General features: G+C 37.7%; 1 protein-coding gene across 2 annotated transcripts; it reads right to left on the bottom strand.

Annotated features, from left to right (window-relative positions):
• Nucleotides 1-191: 191 nt before the first annotated feature.
• On the bottom strand, nucleotides 192-18,134 carry cmn (calymmin). Of its 2 annotated transcripts, XM_025011064.2 has the most exons (52): nucleotides 18,023-18,134; nucleotides 15,497-15,547; nucleotides 15,346-15,399; nucleotides 15,211-15,270; nucleotides 15,031-15,075; nucleotides 14,488-14,532; nucleotides 14,379-14,423; nucleotides 13,316-13,363; nucleotides 13,154-13,198; nucleotides 13,018-13,062; nucleotides 12,634-12,678; nucleotides 12,493-12,540; nucleotides 12,346-12,396; nucleotides 11,777-11,821; nucleotides 11,661-11,699; nucleotides 11,269-11,307; nucleotides 10,978-11,022; nucleotides 10,828-10,887; nucleotides 10,685-10,747; nucleotides 9,716-9,796; nucleotides 9,555-9,605; nucleotides 9,440-9,487; nucleotides 9,318-9,362; nucleotides 9,097-9,138; nucleotides 8,961-9,002; nucleotides 8,817-8,864; nucleotides 8,689-8,742; nucleotides 8,321-8,374; nucleotides 8,133-8,201; nucleotides 7,593-7,919; nucleotides 5,850-5,900; nucleotides 4,864-4,899; nucleotides 4,727-4,765; nucleotides 4,598-4,648; nucleotides 4,288-4,332; nucleotides 4,179-4,211; nucleotides 4,054-4,101; nucleotides 3,661-3,729; nucleotides 3,245-3,310; nucleotides 3,122-3,157; nucleotides 2,970-3,017; nucleotides 2,458-2,529; nucleotides 2,299-2,370; nucleotides 2,110-2,181; nucleotides 1,956-2,024; nucleotides 1,819-1,863; nucleotides 1,673-1,735; nucleotides 1,527-1,592; nucleotides 1,399-1,437; nucleotides 1,079-1,312; nucleotides 724-774; nucleotides 192-643 (listed from the first exon to the last, which is right to left on the bottom strand). In XM_025011064.2, the coding sequence occupies exons 1-52, from the start codon at nucleotides 18,087-18,089 to the stop codon at nucleotides 639-641; spliced, it is 3,111 nt and encodes a 1,036-aa protein (XP_024866832.2). In that variant the 5' UTR covers nucleotides 18,090-18,134; the 3' UTR covers nucleotides 192-638. The 2 variants fall into 2 exon arrangements, with proteins under 2 accessions (XP_024866832.2, XP_024866836.2); XM_025011068.2 differs by lacking the exon at nucleotides 8,689-8,742 and having other exon boundaries at nucleotides 3,101-3,157.
• Between the last annotated feature and the right edge of the window lie 389 nt (nucleotides 18,135-18,523).

Raw genomic sequence — 18,523 nt, forward strand, 5'->3', positions numbered from 1 at the left:
GACTCACAAAGTACAGATTAAAATACAGAAGAGGTTCCCCTTTTTTGTAAACTGAAACAGCCTCATCGCTCATGTAGGTCTAATGTGCTGCAGTCAGGATGATTTAGGGATTAAACAGGTAACAGGATGATGGTTGTCTTCTTCACGCCGGCTTTAGGGGCACCAAGAATTAACATTACACACATTTTTTATGTGTAAGGTAAACAAAAGTGGCATTTATTAGGATTTGATGGTTTTAATCAAATACTGTACAATAATAAACAGATTCTTGCATCAAGTTGAAGAAAATAAATCTCGTTTCTCATAAACTAGACTGAAATATTACAGTAGTTTGAAAACAAGTTTTGTCTTTCCAATAAAAATGACGGCTTCAGTACAAAATAATTTCCATTTGCAGCAGACAAACTTTTCTGCAACAATTTCTTTTCATACAGAGAACTGAAAGTGCAGGACACAGAAAAAGGTGAAGAGGATGCATAAAAATACTCAAAATAAAGAACTTAAAATACTAAATTGTTTCATGTACATACTTACAGACAGACCTATTAAACAGAAAACTAACTTTAATGTACAACTAGGAAATAAGACATCAAGAAAGTGGAAAATAAAAAGATCAGATTGGTTCAGTCAGCAGGGTGTCAACCTATGAGGAAGGATAAATACGAGAACAGTCAGTGGAAAAGACTGAAAGAAAGAAATATCTTTGATTTCATTTGTTCTCACCTTGATGGTCATCATTCCCAAAGAAGCCATTCAAGTCATATTTCTTTCCTCCTAAAAATACAGAAAAAGTTGACAGTTTAAATGGTTTCATGTTAATATTTTCTGTACGTTTACGACGTTCCATTGTGAATAAAAATGTGTTGATGAAATTTTAGGAATTAGGATTGTAAATCAGCTTTAGCATTTTTGTTCTTGAATGATTGTGGGACTTTATTAAAGTAATCTGGACCAATAGCAAGAGACTTTTACCTTTATCCAAAAGCTCAAGTGACGTAAAAGAGAACAAAATTTGTTGTAAATTGTTGTAAGATCTCAAGCAAGCCATCTTGGACTTCTCCACCTCTCCTGGACCTACCCTGAGGGTGAAAATGCAGTTTGAGATGCTGCTGGATGTGGATCTGGCGCGGCAGCTCTAAATCGTCGGAGTGCCTTTCTGCGGCAGGAGCAGATTCAAGATGGCTGCCCACGCCGTCGTCGGTGAAGTCCTGCACGTCCTCTCGAGACACATCGTCAGGTGTGAGGGAGTCGACCCGGGCAGGTGAAAAGGCCAGGGTGGGGCCGGAGGTGGGAGCTGCAGAAAATGAAACAACTAGGAAGGACAGGGAACCATCTGTGAGCAAACATGTAGGAAAACTGAATTTTAATGATTTCATTATGCTTTTAAAGTAATGTTACCGTTTGGCTGCACTTGTCCGTTTATGTAGCCTACATTTTCTTAAAACACAAGTCACAAATTAATATTTAACTTAAGGAACAGTGAAGTAAAACAGCTAGAAGTCAGCAGATATAGGCGGTATACTTACCGTATCTATTAACAGACATCCTGTCACCTTCACCTGCGAGTGCTGCTGTCGGCACCTCTCCCTTCACTGAGGGTTAGAGGAAAAAACTAACTAAGACATAAAAGTTGGCTTCTGTTTAAAGCAGACAGAGAAAAAGTCTGACAAACCGTAGGATTTTCCAGCTGAATTGGGCTCAAGGGGCCGAGGCTCATAGATGAACCCCGCTGCGCCTGTTAAACAAAAATACACAAATATGTTTGTGTTTTCTGTCCGTACTAAAGACTAAAGAGAACAATTTATTCATCATTTCTACCTTCAACTGCAGATCCAATACTTTGTGGCTGGAAAGCTTGTTTATCTGTTAAAGGATTTGTCATAATAGGATTTATTACCCCTTTCTTTAATGAGAACAAACGGAGTAACAGAGCTGAAAAAAGTATCTTTATGTACCGTATTTCCAAGGTTTTGCTTCTCCTCCAAAACCATGAGTTTGTGGCCCATAAGGAACCGGTGCACTACCTTAAATAGGCAACAAAAAGCAAACAAATAAGTAACACACAAGTAAATAACAGCTGAAAACTAAGTTAGTTTTAACCAGTCTCACCGTATTTTCCTGTTGGTTTCCTGCTGTGTTGAAGGCCGACAGGCTCAGGCTGATACAGTGATCCAGTCAGACCTGAATAAAATGTAAAATATAAATATTTTTAATATGCATGATTCATCTATAGAGGCTTTCTACTCTTCTCCCTGATTTTAGTACTGATTTTATGTATTTTAAATAGTTAAATTTTACTGTATTGGCCTGCAGATTCGGCCTCAGGAGTGAGTCCAGCTGGCTGAGCTTCATGAGGATACTTTCCATAACCTGCGAAGAAAGAAAAGAAACGAGGACATACAGCATTGTGACGGAGATTTTAGTTGTACTTTAATTCTAACTGAACTTATTTCTGACCGTATTTTTGCAGCTTATTTCCGTTACTGCCAAGACTGAGATGTTGCCCACCATTGGGGAAGCCTCCATATCCTGAGAGAAAATGATATATGATCCAAACCCTTCATAATAAAAGCCTCTTTGAGCTCTTTATTCACTGTCATTTCTCAGTTATGGACTTCTTTTGTCTTTTATAAAGCAGCAGTTCCCAAAACTCAGGTCGGGACCCCCTGTGGGTCATGAAAACACCAAGTGGGGGTCCTCAGATAATCTCCAGAAATCAAATCAAGTTTAAAAATGTTTGTGATTAACAGATTTTTCTCATGTTACAAACCATAAAACCAGTAATGACAAACTGATTCTTTTTAATACTACAGAAGTTAAGACTGTCTACATTGTTTTTATTAGGGTTAATAGTAATATTTGTACATAAACCAGCAATGGCTGGGTCACACACAACTCCACCAGTAATATTTTGTGGGTCAAAAACTAAAAGGTTTGGAAACCACAGCTTTTTATTGCGTCCCACTTACCGTATATTCCAGCCCCAGGATCCCCTCTCACTGCGACACCGAGACCCCCTGCAATTAAATCAAAACAGCATCTAAAACAAGTTTGATTTATGCTGCTGGAGATGATTCACAGCTTAGTAATGTGTCTGTACCATATTTTCCAGAGGGTTTACCTTCCCCTGCAGGCCCAAACGGTTGAACTCCGTAACCTGGAGGAACAAGGAAACAGTTCAGACGTTAAAATCTGATGCTGTTCACACATGAAACATGCAGCCATGCAGCCGAAACAAACCTACCAAACCTTCTTGCACCGTTGACGCCTGGACTGACGGCTTGTTCACCAAACTGCAGCCCTCCGACACCTGAAGCAGCAAAACGGGTTGAACAAAAACCAGGAATGAGTTTTATTTTAAGTTTAGGATTCATATAAGATCACTGATTCATCATTAACACTTTGGTTTTCAGGGTTATAGTTTTTGTACTTTTAGGTTTTTGCTACAGCTTATTATCTTTTAGCTACACCTTTTTTATTTTAGCTCTTAGCCACAGTTTTGGTTATTTTAGCTTTTATCCACGGTTTTATTATGTGATCTTCTGCTGGTTTTAGCTTCTGTTCTGTCTTTTTTAATGTTAATCCTGTCATCAGCAGCCACTCAGAGTTCGAGCTGGAAACACTTCTTGTTTCTCGTTTCCTTTTTCAGCTGAAACTCACCGAACTTTGTGTTTAATTTCTCGCTGCTCATCCTAGGTGTCTGTCCTCCAAAAGGCAGCCCTCGTCTTCCTGTAACATTAAAAATAAAATTACTGTGTTTTAGTTTTACAGGACTCAATTCAACAACTTTCTGATGTTAAAAGTAAACCTCTGAAGTCCTAGTTGAGTCATTCCTACATTTGTGTAAAAGACATTTAACTTATTTCTGTTCACTTTGCACCTTTTGCCCCAGGCAGGATAAAAAAGGCCATTTAAAGCTCCAATAAGACATTTATAAACATGTAACATTGTGCAAAGAAGCAGCTTTCTGCTATTTTACTGAAAAAGTTTGATTCAGATCAAATTCTACAGGGTGCTTGTCTTTGGATCAGGTTTGTTTTAGTCACGTCTCACCATCAAATCCAGTCGAGGCTCCGCTGAAGGGAAGCGGTTTGGTGCCACCTGCAGAACCACAGTTTCATTTTATTCTAATAAAAACCTCATCCTGATGCTGACTTTCATCACCACTCAGTTCTTACCGGGCAGACCATCAGCAGGAGGCGCGCCAAGAGCTGAAAGGAAGGAGAAATGTTGAGGCTTCCTGGATTTCACAGAAAACTGAAGGATTATATTTCTTTATTATCTCACCTGTGTGGTCAGACTGTCCACCCACACCATAGCTGCTTACAGACCCTGTAAAAAAATAAAGAAAAGCATAACTTTCTCGATAAGAAGTTAGAAAAGCAGACACGACCTGAACTGTATCAACTCAACCATTTTATCATTTAATGAGAAGTTAAAACTCAGTCAACCTTCGGCATTACCCACATTTCCTTAAAAAAAAAAAAAAAAAAAAAAAAGGTAAAGCCTTCTGGAAAAGAGATTTTAGTTTCTAAATGAAGCATCTTTTAATGAAACCATTTCATATCTGAGAAAAATAAACAAGCTGAAACTGAACCTCTGAATAAATCTCCATTTCCATGCCGGAGGTAGACGCCTCGTCCGTAACCTGAGCACAAACAGCCGAGTTAACGAGATGCAGCTCACGCTCTTTAATTTAGATTTGGTTTGAGCTGAAGTCACTCACCAGGTTGTATCATTTCTCCACCATAAGGACCCATAAATCCTGCAACACAAACCCACTTTGTAAAGCAGAAACTGTGCTCATGTTTTACTGGAAATAAGAGAAAGAAATATGTAAGAAACCACCTTTGACAGTATTACCTGCTCCATATCCATTGTGGCCTCCTGCAAAGTAACCTTTAAATAAAAAAATCTTTATTAGAAAACCTCATAACCTCAGACATGTTAACAAATATATATTTTCTATTTCAAGTTAGAATTCAGTGAAATTCAAACCACAGGTGATGGTAATTTATTCTAAAGTGTTCAATGATTAAACAAAATTATAGTTTTGGTTTTTAATTTACTTCTTTTTTACCCAGTTTATTTGTTTTAGCTCCATTTAATATGCCCCATTTCCTTCAAAATTATGCTGAAAAGTCTTAAATTTCTGTAATGATCCAACCTCTAATCCTGCAGAAAGTTTCCTCAGCTTCAGCAAAATGCTTCCTTTATAAATCTGACTTACAAACACTTATTCTAATAAGATTAAAGCAGATTCATCATTATGTTCAGAACCCTTTTATTTTAAAGCACCATCCTTTGTGCCACTAAATAATTTCATTTGTTTTAAACACTACAAACAAAACTAATTTACTGCTGTTCAGATACCTTCTAACTTTGTGTCAGAAGCTGCATTTTAACCTGAAATAAAGCAGCACATTCACAGTGTTCGTAAAGATACTGTGAAGCTTTGCTTTTTTGTGATATTTCAGGGAAAAAAACATCTTTTCAACATCTCTTTCTTCCTCAACTAAATTAATTAAAAGAAACAAAAAAAAAAACACATGATGTCATGCTTGGGTACAAATACTGACCAAAGTCTAAAGAAAAACACTGACTGAAGGTCTTTCAGAAAGATTGAAAATTTACTGATCAAAGCAAGTTTAAAATATTTCAAGAAAGTCTGACTCCTTAGAAGCAAAGTACAAAGAATATAAAGCTGGTTTATGTGTTTTTTGTAGCACAAATTATAAGAATGATGTTAGATCTGGGTAGATAAACTAAAATACTGTAAACCTGTGAGGTAAATATGATGCTACATGCCTCAAAAGGTCTGAGTGAGAAGAAATAGGATAAATGTTTACCAGGTTTAGCTTGTTTCCCTCCTTGGCTCTTGGAGACTGAAAGTCCTCCTTCTGAGAAGAAGACAGAAGTTAGAGCCTGGCAGAGAAAAATATTAATAATTCACACTTCCTCTATTATTGTAGGTGTTTTTTGTTCACAAGGATCCTCTTGAATCAGTGGGTTAAACTTGCATTTCCTCTCATGCACTAAATGCAGTCAATAATAACCAAAAACACGTTAGGATTAGAATTGAAAAGATGAGGAGATGTCCTTTTAAATCAGCTCTTTTAAATGGGGAGAGTTTATTATTTCATTGACCCTGCTGGGTAAAGGATTCAACACCATGCAGCAAAGAAACAGACCTGTAATCACAGTAAACATTCAGAAAAAAAAACCTGCTGTAAATCGTTACGTGGCAGTTCTGTATCTGCACAGGTCATCTCAAACTCTGATCGAAACTACTACAGGCAAGTTAGGCTGAAGTCGTGCTTCTTAAATCCTGTAAACCAATGTTAAATGCAGGCTCGGACACATGCAGGCCGACTCTAACACACTCAACCTAGGTTTAGTTTACCAGCTGCCCCGGCCTCCCCAGCAGCGGGGCCTCTGAGCCCGGGCCCGTCGGGTCCGGCCTCAGGCTGACTCTCGGCGTTTCCTCCCTCTGCTGCAGCCTGACTCAGTGTTTCTTCAGGAGGGAGGTTCTCTGTGCTCTTATCTGCAGCTGTCTCAGGAACACCTTTGGGTTTCGTGGGTTCGGTGCTCTCAGGGTCCCCAGCGTTCCCCTCAGCAGCCCCGTCAACCCCCAAAACATCTGCCTCTGCAGCGTTTTGCTCAGGAACAACACTTCCAGTCACAAAACCTGGAGGCCACACATTTCATTCACTGTTAAAATGTTTCTCTAACCTTCTTGAAAATATCTCCATCCCTGAATTCAAGCTCCAAATTACTGTAGAAGCCTCCTACAGTCACGTTGCACCGAACCTGACTGATAAATGATGAACAGTTAATACTTCATCACAGAATAATAATTAATTTTACTCATTAATCCACCCTGATGCCTTGGATGAATAATGGGACCTACATCTGCTAACAGACCAGAAGTAGGTCCCAGAATCAGCTCTACAGGCCAGGAATAAGGTGGATAAAGTCTGTTTACTTTAACTTGTTGATGCCAGGAAATTAACTAAACTGTACCCTTACAACTGATTAACCTCTGGAGTCAAGCCAAGTCAAGATGGCTGCCACAGCTAAACCTCAGCCAACAAAAATGGCTCCAACTCAGTCAGTTTGACACATATTGAGCTAAAGTTTGATGTGGTGGTAGCTGAGAGTCATCCCCAACACTCACTCTGAATGCTAACAGATACTGCAAGATCTTTGTACAAACCTTTAACAAAGTCATTTCTCACCATGAGCTCATTTTAATTCAACACTCAGTGGCATGTGTTCCTTCAAAGAATGCTAGGCCTTTCATTATTAATATAAACTGTTTAACTTGTCAGTAAATAAAAAGTATAATTCTCTGTACTTTCACAGTACAAAGTAGTGACAGAGGGTAAGATCAGTGATTAGGCCTTGATATGGAAAAAAGAAAATCTGACCCAAGAAAGAACTTTACAGTTTTTTTTTTCCTAGAGGCAAATAATTTGATTTCTGAATAAGATAAGTAGTTGTATTTAGTGATTTGTTTATGTGGTTTGCACTTCAGGGCCACCGTAGAATCAGTTGAAGCAGTTCTGACTCAAAGCGAAGCCCCTACTTGCCTTGAGGAAGGACCGGTTCTGGTGCCGGACTGTTCTGGAGAGCCATGTGTGGATCAGGGAGAGCAGGAGCTGCTTCTGGAGTGGCTTCGAGGAGCAGAGGTTTCTGTTTGTAGCTTTTGTCCTGAGGGGCGAGCAGCTTCTGGTATTTCTCTTCGGTCACCATGAAGGGGTCTCTGTTCGCCGGGGCGCTCAGCACGCCCCCCTGAGTGAGCGCTTGTTGAGGAACATCCGGATGCCGAGGAGAGAAAACTCCACCTTTGAGGCTTTTCTCGTCAGATAAATCGGCTCCTCTCACAGCTTGACCCTTCCCATTTCCCATCCCATAACCTGGAAATCAAACAAGCAGCAAAAGATCAGGAAACAAACAAACAACTGCTGTCTGTGGAAAACATTTTAAAGCCTGTTTAAGGATTTTTAAGTGGTGTAGATAAGCATCTACACCACTTGATTGATTAAGTATCTCAGGACGGTTCACTTTAGATAAAATAAACCCTAAATAAGAAGCTTTAACGAGTTATTAACAGAGTACAGTTTCAGCACCTTCGCTCGAGGACAGAGCTCCAACTCCTTTAGTCATCTGAGGTTTTGAGCCACTGCTCAGTCCGTATCCTGCAAAAACATTGGTTTAAAGAGGTCATAACAAAAACACAGAATTCACCGTTTCACCACGGAGATCCATTTCAGCTGAATTTCAAAGATAAGCTTGTTGTTTGATGGTAAACGTTTACCATTAGGTTGACCTCCATATCCTCCCAGAGCAGCTCCGTTTCCAACTCTGTGGCCTTGGGAGAAAACAAGAAGCAAGGGTGGCAATTGTAAAAATGCAAAAAGTCAAAACTTTGTTTCAAATATTCAACATTTTTACAAATTAAAAGGACGATTCACTGAATCAAAAGGTGTGTGTGTGTGTATATATATATATATATATATATATATATATATACATACATACATACACACACACACACACACACACAGACGTACGTACTTTATTGGCCTGCTATTGTACAACAACTGTCTGTTTGTTTTTATTTTGATGTGTGTTTAAAACTGTGTTCAGATCAGCCACATATTCCTTTTCCAAGCCATGTGTTACCGTTAGTTTTGGGCCCATATCCTTTAACAGCTACAGCAGCAGCAGCTCCATAACCTTTAAACATATTAATTTATAACAAAACTAGGAACATTTATAAAAACAAACAGGTGAGAAACATGATGAGTTACCTTTGGGTTTGGATCCATAACCATTTGGAGCAGCTCCATTTAAATAACCTTGGGATCAAATACATCATCACACTGAGCTGTTTTACAGTTTGTTACATGGTATTAATCTTTTTTTGTTTCTTTGCTTTGTTTTATAAGTATTACCTGACTCGGATCTCACAGCACTGCCTTTAAAAGCTTCATATCCTGTAATATATTCAAGAAAGAAAGCTATGTTGCAAGTTTACAAATTTAAAAACAATAAGGTGTTTCAAATCCTAAAAAGTAAAAAAAGAAATACCGTTAGGTTTGGCTCCATAACCATTTGGATGATTAGTAAATCCTACAAAAACAAGAGTGACTGATTTAACAAACTGCCTGACAGCAATGATCAGAAGTAGAATTTACCATTAAATATTAAGTGAGACGTGTCAAATGTTTAGAAATAACTGGTTATTTTTCAGAACAGGTATGGCTCTGACATCATGTGCTCATGTTCATGTTCCTGAACTGAACAGTTACCTGGTTTAGCAGCTTTAGCAGCTCCAACTCTTGGATTTCCATAACCTGAACCGTTTCACAGACAGCAAGAATTAAAGTCGTTCACTCTAAAACCTTTAAAATAGACAAAAATAACAACTCACCTGTTTGCACAGCTCCATTCCCATTGGGTGTTCGGACTCCAGAGTAACCTTTCACAGGACAGCGATTTTAGATTTGATCTTTTTATTTAAAGTTTTGTGGACGTATTCTATTTACCGTTAGCCCTCACGCCCTGTCCATTGGAAACACCAGCTGCAGCTCCATAACCTAAAATATTACCATCATCAGGTTGAGCCTCAAAGTAAAACACGTGTCTTGGGAAATATAAAAAGGTTTAGAGAAAAATGATTTCCCCTCAGTAGTAAGGCTCATCATACCTTGAACTGGTCCCTTCATTCCCACATGTCCAAGACGAGAACCCAGACCCAAACCAGCAGCTCCATAACCTCCTCTGTAGCCTGAAAACACATTTCACGCACAAATAAACTAATCATGTTTATGTTTTATAAACATGATTAGTAAACTCATAAGCATTAAAGCACCTTTATGAGCATTTCATTTTTTAGTGTGCTGTGACTTGGTAGGGATACCAAACGTGGACAAAATTCACAGAAAAGAAAATGGCAGTCAATGGGGTTTCCTTGGAGCTCTGCAGCTCAGGCAGACTTTACTGTAAAAACATCATTCAAAGTTTAAACAAATCACAGAAAGTTGGACTTCACATGGCTTAACTGGCATTTTGATATCTTTTATGATTTTTACACAATCACAGTTGAAGTTTTTATGGTTTTGACAGATTTTGCAGTTGACAATGTCACACACTAACTTTTGAAATGTCTGAAAAATGTTGCAAACTCATCTTAGTCCCACAGTATTTTTGTCAGATATATAAATTATACATCAAAACGCAGGCCTTTTTATCTTCTTTTACCCAGTGTGTCTCTCACTGTTGTAGGACTTACAGTTTTTGGTCAAATCCCCCCCAGAATACAGAGAGCGCACACCCAAGCTTTCAGATTTCTGTTAGATTTAAGCTCAAAATATTTTCTTGGAAGTGAGGGATCTTTTTTAACTTGTCATACCTTCTACAGAAAACACTGAAGACATACAAAATCACATGTGTGACCATAAGAGTCTTCTGCTGCTCACGGTTCAAGAATGTATCAGATCTGACTTATAGTTTTCTCACAGCGACTGTTTGAAGCTTGTTTGTTTCCGTCTGCAGTCATGGCAGGGAGGCCCACAGGTGTGTGGTTACCAGTACTACCATACGTTGAAAAAGTAAACAGATGGTGTTACAGGTGTATGAATGTGTGGTTTCAGCTTGACCCATGACCTCCACTCACCTTTCTCTTGACTCCTGGCGGACTGAGGTTCTCCCAAACCTCTGAAGGGTCCCATAAGCCTCCCTGGGCATTAAGTCGTACAGACAGATGTAAACCTAAATCATCATGAGATCTGATTTTCCAAACAAGAAAGCTGAAGTTACCCATCCCGGAAAGTGGTCGACCATATCCCTTCATGGGTTTCCTCCCATCTCCTCCCTGACCTGTTGGATCAAAACACGTGTTTAAGGTAAACCACAAACAAAAAGACAAAGAAAGGGTGTTTAAAGTGTCCCTCTGTTAGATTTTCTCACCATTTGCTCGTGCTCCATGGCCACCGGATGGACCTGCTACCACTCCTTGACATGAAGAATGATTGTTATAATTAACGGTTTAAATTTATCTTTTAACTCTAAAGATTAAGATTATTTTTGCCAACATTTTGTCCCATTTTCAGAAGATCAAGCCCCATTTTCATATCACAGAAACAGAAATAGAACCGTGTTATTTACTGTGTTGAAGAGTCTTTTCAAAACCCACCAAATGCAACAATGTTTCTTCATAAACACCTTTTTAATAACAAATCTATTAAAAAATATTTTTACCTTTAGTTCCATATGAGTTTTGTGCAGCAGCTGAATTACCTACAAATTCAGACAACATTAGAGTTTCTTAAATTGACCATTTTTACTCTTGGTCCTTTGCAAAGAAAGAGTCCAGACAAAGAGCGTAAACCGTTTTTCTTATTTTACTTAAACAGTCACAATAAAATGTAAAAGTTATGTCTGTTTCAAAAGTATTTTGACATTTGGATTTTAAATGAAGGCAGTCAGAGCCACAATTCAATTTTTATAGACCAATAAATGACAAAAACAGAAGTAAAGCTTTTCAGACCTGTTTAAAATCCTGATAAAATGTTTTATGACAGTGTGCATTTTAAACTCAACCTTAGACCTGATTTAGAACATCATCACATCTAAAATATCATTGCCTTTACCTCGTTGTCCTCCGTATCCTCCGGCCTGAGCCCCGTAACCTGCAGCAAGAACAAAAGTTGGTTTAAAACATGACCTTCATTGTGAGAGTTTGATAAAAAAAAATGTGTTGTAACACCTTTCGTTTGCTGTCCGCTTGTTGGGCCGGATATAACTCCATATCCTAAAAAAATAGCAATCATGACTAAATAAACTAAAAAAGCAGGATAAGAAGCAAACTAAACGACCACTTTAGATAAAAACAGATAAATGTAAGGCAGTGGGATCCAAACCTTTTTGATTGGATTTTAAAAATAATGCTGCCAAAAGCTCCATTTATTTTCTGATTAAATTTACAATCTTTACTAATAAGAACAGTTTTAACAAGGGAGGAAAGATAAACAATCTTAACAACCACAATACCTTTCAGCTATATTAGAACTATGCCCAAAACCTGTTTTCATTTCTTTTAAAATGTATTTTAATATGTAGAGATTATCTTAGGACCCCCACTTGGTGTTTCATGACCCACAGTGGGGCCCTGACCCTAACTTTGGGAACCGTTGGTATAACAGGTCAGTGATTCAGTTATGAAGTTTGGTTATCTTTTTACTGTATGTATCATTAACATATAGGGTGAATCTGTACTTTTATTTAATTAAACAGTGTTTTATTTATGTGGTTGTGTGATAAAATCAGACAGAGTACCGTTGCCTTTAGTTCTCTGTCCTCCGTGTCCACCAGCCTGAGCACCGTAACCTGTAACAACAGACCTCAGATCAGTCTGAGTTTCCACTTGGTCTGAAACATCTCCTATTTGGATGCTGGAAATGTTTTAAACTTGGTCTAAAATACCGTTTCCTTTGGTTAGCCCACCATATCCTCCAGCCTGAACACCATAACCTGCAACAAGAACAAAACTTGAATTAAAGACTGTTTTCAGTGTGTGTGCGTGCACGCATGCACGTGTGTTTTGTCAGTCATGTGATGCACCACCTCTTGTCTGCTGTCCATTTGTTAGACCAGCTTTAACACCATATCCTGCAGCAAAAACAAATGTTTTCCTATTTTAAAGGACCATTATGTTTACACTGAGCTCCATTTCTGTCAAGTCAAACTGCAGGATTTATTTCTTTTTTAATGCAAACAGAAACCAAAGGTTAGTGGAAACATTACTATAACCTGACTCATTTAAACAACCAGCTAGATGTATTAACATCCAACTGAAGTATTAGTGAGTTAGTGTTTACTACATCAATGCTTTTAACTCCACTTAACTCTACTTAAAACCAGCTATAATATAACCTTTTTAATTTTTCATGGCTCTTAATTCTGCCCTTCGTCTAAATCTTTGTATCATCTTATCTAAAATCTTGTTACCTTTATTCACTTGTCCACCATATCCAGCAGCTGGAGCTCCGTAACCTAAAATAAGAATAACACTTTCATTTATAACATTTTGTTGATTTTAAGAGTGTGTTTGTGAGACAGTTTGAACAGAAATCAAAAATATCACCTTTCATTTGTTGTTCATTTGTTTGGCCAGCTACAACTCCATATCCTGCAGGAAAAATTACTGATTGATTACGTGAAAGGAGTTTAAAATAAAGTTTCATTATTTCTTATTACACACACACACAGTGAAACTGGCTAAAAGTAATCAGTTTACTGCCTCTACCGTTGAATCTGGCTCCATTTCCGTTGGGAAAAACAGCTGCATTTTGTCCTAAATTAGAAACACAATAAAAGCATTATGCATTATAAAATAAAGGCTTTTTTTTAAACAGTTTGAACAATAAAGTTATAAATAAATGCTTATAACTGAGTAATTTATGCTTTATTTAGATTTATAATAAAAAAGGCTCATTTTGAATTATAACAATCCACTGGGTTGGATGGTTAATTATATTTATCTGTTTACTGTAAGAACAGTGTTTTCCAAGTTTTCCTTCATAGTTTTCAGCTGCAAACAGTTCAGAGTTTCCTTTGAGATTATTTTTATCTCTTAAGTGATTTTACTGAAAGATAGGTTTTGAGTGGAGGCTGAAGTTTTCATACTTCATACCATTTTAACCCTTCATATCAAAACGTTCAGCTCCATCAGAAATAGAGTGCTCTGATTTTGGGTTTTTGTTGAATTTTAACTTTGTTCACAAAAGGAAATCCTCATAAAAACACAGATCTCTTCAATTCCTTCAAAATGTTCTTTTTAAAATCTGCTTCAGCGTATTGGCTCTATTTTTATCCTCTTTTCTTCGTTTAGCTTTTTGTTGCAACATTTAGTTTTTAAACAACTGTACATTTAAGCTTTAGCTAAAGTTTTAATACTTTTAGCCTTTAGCTATTATATTGCTAGTTTTAGCTATCAACTCCTGTTTAACTAATTTTAGTTTTTAGCTAGTTTAGCTAATGTTTTACTGGTTTTAGCTACATTTTTGCTACTTTTAGCTACTGTCTTGCTAGTTTTACCTCGTAGCTACAATTTTGCTCCTGTTCTGCTCAGTTTAGCCGTGTTCTGATTGTTTCAGCTTTTCTTCTTGTTAAACTTTAACATTTCAGCACTAAGATTTTACTCTTTCTAGTTATCAATTTATGTGTAATTTTAGATTTTAAAAAGTTTCAAATCCACCGTTTGGATCTTTTTTTGCATTTCACAAACATATTTGGTTGTACGTAAACAGAAGTTATGCCTCGTTTAAAAACCTGACTATACTTTCACTAAACAAATAAAATATCATTACCTTTAGTTCTTAGTCCACCATAACCACCGGCCTGAGCACCAAAGTCTGTAATAACAACAAAACAGGAATTAAAATTTGATCTTCACTGTTTAATAAAAAGGTGTCATACCATTTATCTTTCGCCTATTTGTTGGGCCGGCTTTAACTCCATAGCCTGTAAAGAAAGAAAAATATTCTATTTTATGAGTTGATTAGAAAGTTTGATCATTTCCTCTTTGAAGACAAAGCTGGAAAAAAAGCACTCAGAATCCTTTATTTACCATTAGACATGGCAAAAACTGATACTGTCAGTGAACAATATCTACTTTGTTGTATGTCTGCTCAGCTACCAACTTTTATCTCCATTTATTTCTATATGTTGCTGAATGAACAGTTTTTGATCCTCATTGTGACGTTTCTGAAGCTCCAAACACAATAAGTTTAATGCTTTTTGTTTATTGTGGATATGTATGGAGGCTCCAACAGTAAATAATGTCATCTTAAAACATTTAAAGACAAGAAATCTGCAACGTATGTTTTTGCTGCCATCTCTGGGATAAACTTTTGATTATCCTGCCCATGATGACACTCAAAAACACTCCCTCACTTATAGGTTTTGGTTACAAGAGCATACCTGTTTCTGTTTTACCTCATTATTACAGGTACGGCTCACCTTTTATTCCCACTCCTTTGCTCGTACTTGTAGCTGCTCCATAACCTAAACACAACATTATAAAGTCAGGACTTTGCTTTGTTTCTTCCTAAGACTTCACCTACTGCTGTCATCAGTAAACATACAGTCACAAGTTAATTTAAGCTGCTTTGCATGTTTTTTTCCCCTGTAATTACTGACCTCTTCCTTTTGTAAGATACCCAGCATATCCATTCTGCTGTCCCGCTGTCCAACCAACACCTTATTTTAAAACAAAACATTTTAAGATTTTTGTACATTAGTTCACAAATGTAGTAAAACTAGTTGTTATTTTACCTTTTGATGGCATCAGCAGCGCTCCCACACCTCCACCATTCTGAGGCCCAATTCCTAACAGATCAGAAATCGTAAAAAAAAAACAAACTGTTGAATAAATCTACACAAGCAGAAACTATCGAGGACACAGACAGCAAAAGATCCACGGTACCGTTAGGCTGTGGTCTGTGCTCGGTGGATACTCCATATGCTGCGCTGTAACCTTAAACACAACAAGCACAAATAAATGTGTAGCTCAGCAGCATCAATCCATCCCCAACAAACCGAAACAGATAACTGCTAATTTATACAAAAGTCACAAACATGATTCTGCAATCTATGGCACATTTTATTTTAAAATGCTCAATTATTTAACCCACGTATGAAGAAAATAAACATCTCGTTGGGTTATTTTCCATCTTATCTCAGTGCAGCAGCATAAAACCAAAGGCAAAGGGCGATGTTTTTGTTTTGTAGCGTTAGCAAAATATCTCATGAACCACTGCATGGATTATAATGAAGAATGAAGAAATGCTTGGCCTGTAATTTTACCGTTTGTTCGAACCGGAACAAAGAAGATTAAGGTGATTTATTGACGATAGGAGTGTCTTTCTCTGCACCGTTACTCATTCACCTGCTAAAATGAACATTTTTATTTTCTGTGATGATCAAACCTGAAGCTGCTCACATCTCTTATCGTACTACATGTTGATGCTGAGTTTTCTTTAGTTATTAATGGAGTGTATTCTTTCTGCTTTGCTATTTAATGATTCATTACAGCTAATGATAGAAAAAAAAAAACTTACAAAGAGCCTTCATTTAATGAAGCAAGAAAAGGAAACTAAGTCCAGTTCAAGCCCAAATTTTAAGCTACAAATCGTACTAATTAAATGCAGTCACCTGGTTATAACTTTGACTGGTCAGACTCAACAGAGGTCAATAGAGGGACTGTGTTTAACCAGTAAAAACCTCCTCTTCTCACAGAGGGATGTCAGATTTAGACTCCTGCTGCCACCGAAGTTAAACTGCCTTTGATTTCACAAACTGAGCCCAGGAGGTAAAATATATAGTTTCTTCACATAATCACAAACACCCGCTCTGAGGTCTACAGCTGGTGTCGCCGGGCCTTCAGTTTAACACGACTGTTTGAAATTCGACAGGCGAATCTGAACACCTGAAAGACATTTGTCTCATTCCTCCAGTGGTTTGGAAAAGCCCGTCAGGCTGAACAAGACCGACTGCAGGCAGCACCGAGCCTCGGAGAACGAGTTCATTAAAGATGGTGCAGATTACTTAAAAAAAGAGTGTCTTTTATCGTACGAGTTTTCCTCAAACTGCATCATGAATTCAAACCTAATGCAGCATGATTGGAGAGTGGCTTAGACTCGTTATCTAGGAAGTATATTTATTTTTCAGGGACCAGAAAACACTTTGAAGCCACAGCAGGCAGACAGGACAACAATCTACAACCCTGAGAAAGTTGGGCCGTTGTGTAAAATGTACGTAAATAAAACTGAATGCAATGATTTTCTAATTTTATAAACCCATATTTTAATTCATTAAAATTATTCTGAAATTGTTCCACCATTTTTAAACACTTTTTCAAAGACTGCTGAACCTCTGCCCATCTTTACTTCTGAGAGATTCAGCCACTAAAACGTTTTTTAAACCTGTTCTTTTTTTGACCTGTTTGACATTTTCTTAGTTCAAACGCTTGATATATTTGTTACATCACATTGTGAATAAAATATAAGCTCATCACAAAAAAGCAGTATAAGTCATTACCATGAAATCTAATTCTTTCATTTTCTGATATTTTCTGTTAAGAATAGTGGGACAGATTTTAAAAAGGGAAGCAGGAAATAAAAATAGCCAAACTGAATGCATTTCTTTCCAACTCTAAAGCTGTTTTTTAAGCGAGAGTTGTCCCTCCACCACATCTTTGGCTGGACATCAGCTCATAACTCAAGCTGAGGGTTTCACTGCTTCTCTACAGCAAACCGCAGACATGTAGTGAACACATTTCACCCTCAGACTATAATCTGTTCAGCTGGAGCCTCTCCAGGAACTAAAACCAGACAATAAAATAAAGAAACAGAATATAAGCTGCAAGATGAAATACTAACAGTTTAAGTGAAATCAGTGCATCATTTTGATCAGTTTTAAGATTAAACAAGTTCACTTCTGAAAGCTTTAAACTTCCCAGGTGATTCAATTCTCTTTTTTCTGAAGCTCAAACTCTACTTATAAAGCTACAGAGCTTTATAAGGAAATGTAACACAAAGCAGGTACATGGTATAAATGGATAAAGTGTTTTCTTACAAGTTAGGACATTAACAAAAGAACATGTCTGAACTTATTACATGAAAGTCATCAGAAAGTAAAATGCCTGCTTCATCACCAAAAGTCTGAACGTCTAAACGAGTCTGAAGCATTTTGGAAACGAGTTCTGTGAACTGGTCAAGATAAAATAGAAGTTTTTGAACACAAACAGAGAAAAAAGGGGGGAAATTTCATTAAAAAGAACGCCAACAAAATGAAGAAGTACAAACTGAGGTTTAGTCAAGGACAAACATCCCTGAAAACAAACCTCAGAGGAGCATCATGACCCCCCCCCCCAAAAAAAAAAACCTCACTGAGAAAATGTCAGTCTAATTTCTGCTTATAGGCCCAACCTTCACCTGAGGACTTCACTCACCTCCTGCGTTTGCTGCCAGCACCAAGCAAAGCATCACCACGCTCTGAAGGACGAGTCGCCCGGCCATGTTGGACCTGGGAGGAGAACGAGAAGGCCGAAGGAGGTGGTTTGAAATGGGATGCTCACCCTGATTAGGAGGGTCTAATATACGTTCTGTTGTCAGGAGTCCCTCCTCTGACTTCCTCTCCTGTAAGATTGTTTCTGGCATCCAGATCCTCCTTCCTGCTTGTTGGGAGACACAGCTAAAGTACACACACCATAAAGTGAATAACTGGTCACTTATAGTACATGAAACACCCACAGGAGAGATATAAAAGAGGGGGAGCTCACTAAATCATACATAGCTATGGACTGAGTAAAGATAATGCTCAAAAATACAGATTTTACTGAAAGTCAGAACGATACAGTGGATATAAAGAAGTTACACATTACTGAGAGCTGGATGTCCCCCCAAAACTGATGAAAAGACGAGACAGAACGTGGCTGAGGGGGCCGCCACAA

The sequence above is a fragment of the Kryptolebias marmoratus genome, linkage group LG17 (assembly GCF_001649575.2).
Source record: "Kryptolebias marmoratus isolate JLee-2015 linkage group LG17, ASM164957v2, whole genome shotgun sequence".
NCBI classification, from domain to species: Eukaryota; Metazoa; Chordata; class Actinopteri; order Cyprinodontiformes; family Rivulidae; genus Kryptolebias; species Kryptolebias marmoratus.